This window comes from Cricetulus griseus, chromosome X (genome assembly GCF_003668045.3).
Source record: "Cricetulus griseus strain 17A/GY chromosome X, alternate assembly CriGri-PICRH-1.0, whole genome shotgun sequence".
Classification (NCBI taxonomy): Eukaryota; Metazoa; Chordata; class Mammalia; order Rodentia; family Cricetidae; genus Cricetulus; species Cricetulus griseus.
The window spans coordinates 16,103,399-16,103,838 of record NC_048604.1 but is presented as its reverse complement, the minus strand read 5'-3'; the positions used below and the strand labels follow the sequence as shown (position 1 = coordinate 16,103,838).

The following is a 440-nucleotide window of genomic DNA, read 5'->3' as shown; positions in this document are numbered from 1 at the left end:
ATGGCGGTGACGACGGCCCTGTCGGCTGCGGCGGCGGCGGCGGCCCTGTCCGGCCTGGCGATGCGACTGTCGCGTTGGGCGGCGACGCGCGGCTCCTATGGCGCCTTCTGCAAGGGCCTCACGCGCACGCTGCTCACCTTCTTCGACCTGGCCTGGCGCCTGCGGGTGAACTTCCCCTACTTCTACATGGTGGCCTCGGTGATGTTCAACGTCCGCCTGCAGGTGCGGATCGAGTGAGCCATCGCCCGCCACCGCGGCGGCCCCTCGGGCGGAGAGCGCCACCCGCGCCACCCGCGCCAGGCGGCCGCATGAAGGGCCGTGGGGGGCCGCGCGGGGCCCCGAGACCACGGCGCGGGGCGCGGGCGGGACGGCCCGGGCCTCTCCATTTTAGGCCTCCTCCTCGGAGGACACAAGGTACCGCATCCCATCCCGCAAAAACC

At 73.2% G+C, this 440-nt stretch overlaps 1 protein-coding gene across 1 annotated transcript; it reads left to right on the top strand.

The window, feature by feature from the left end:
- Positions 1–237, top strand: LOC113837777 (small integral membrane protein 10-like protein 2A). Its single transcript, XM_027433353.2, has one exon. The coding sequence runs from the start codon at positions 1–3 to the stop codon at positions 235–237; it is 237 nt and encodes a 78-aa protein (XP_027289154.1).
- Positions 238–440: the final 203 nt, after the last annotated feature.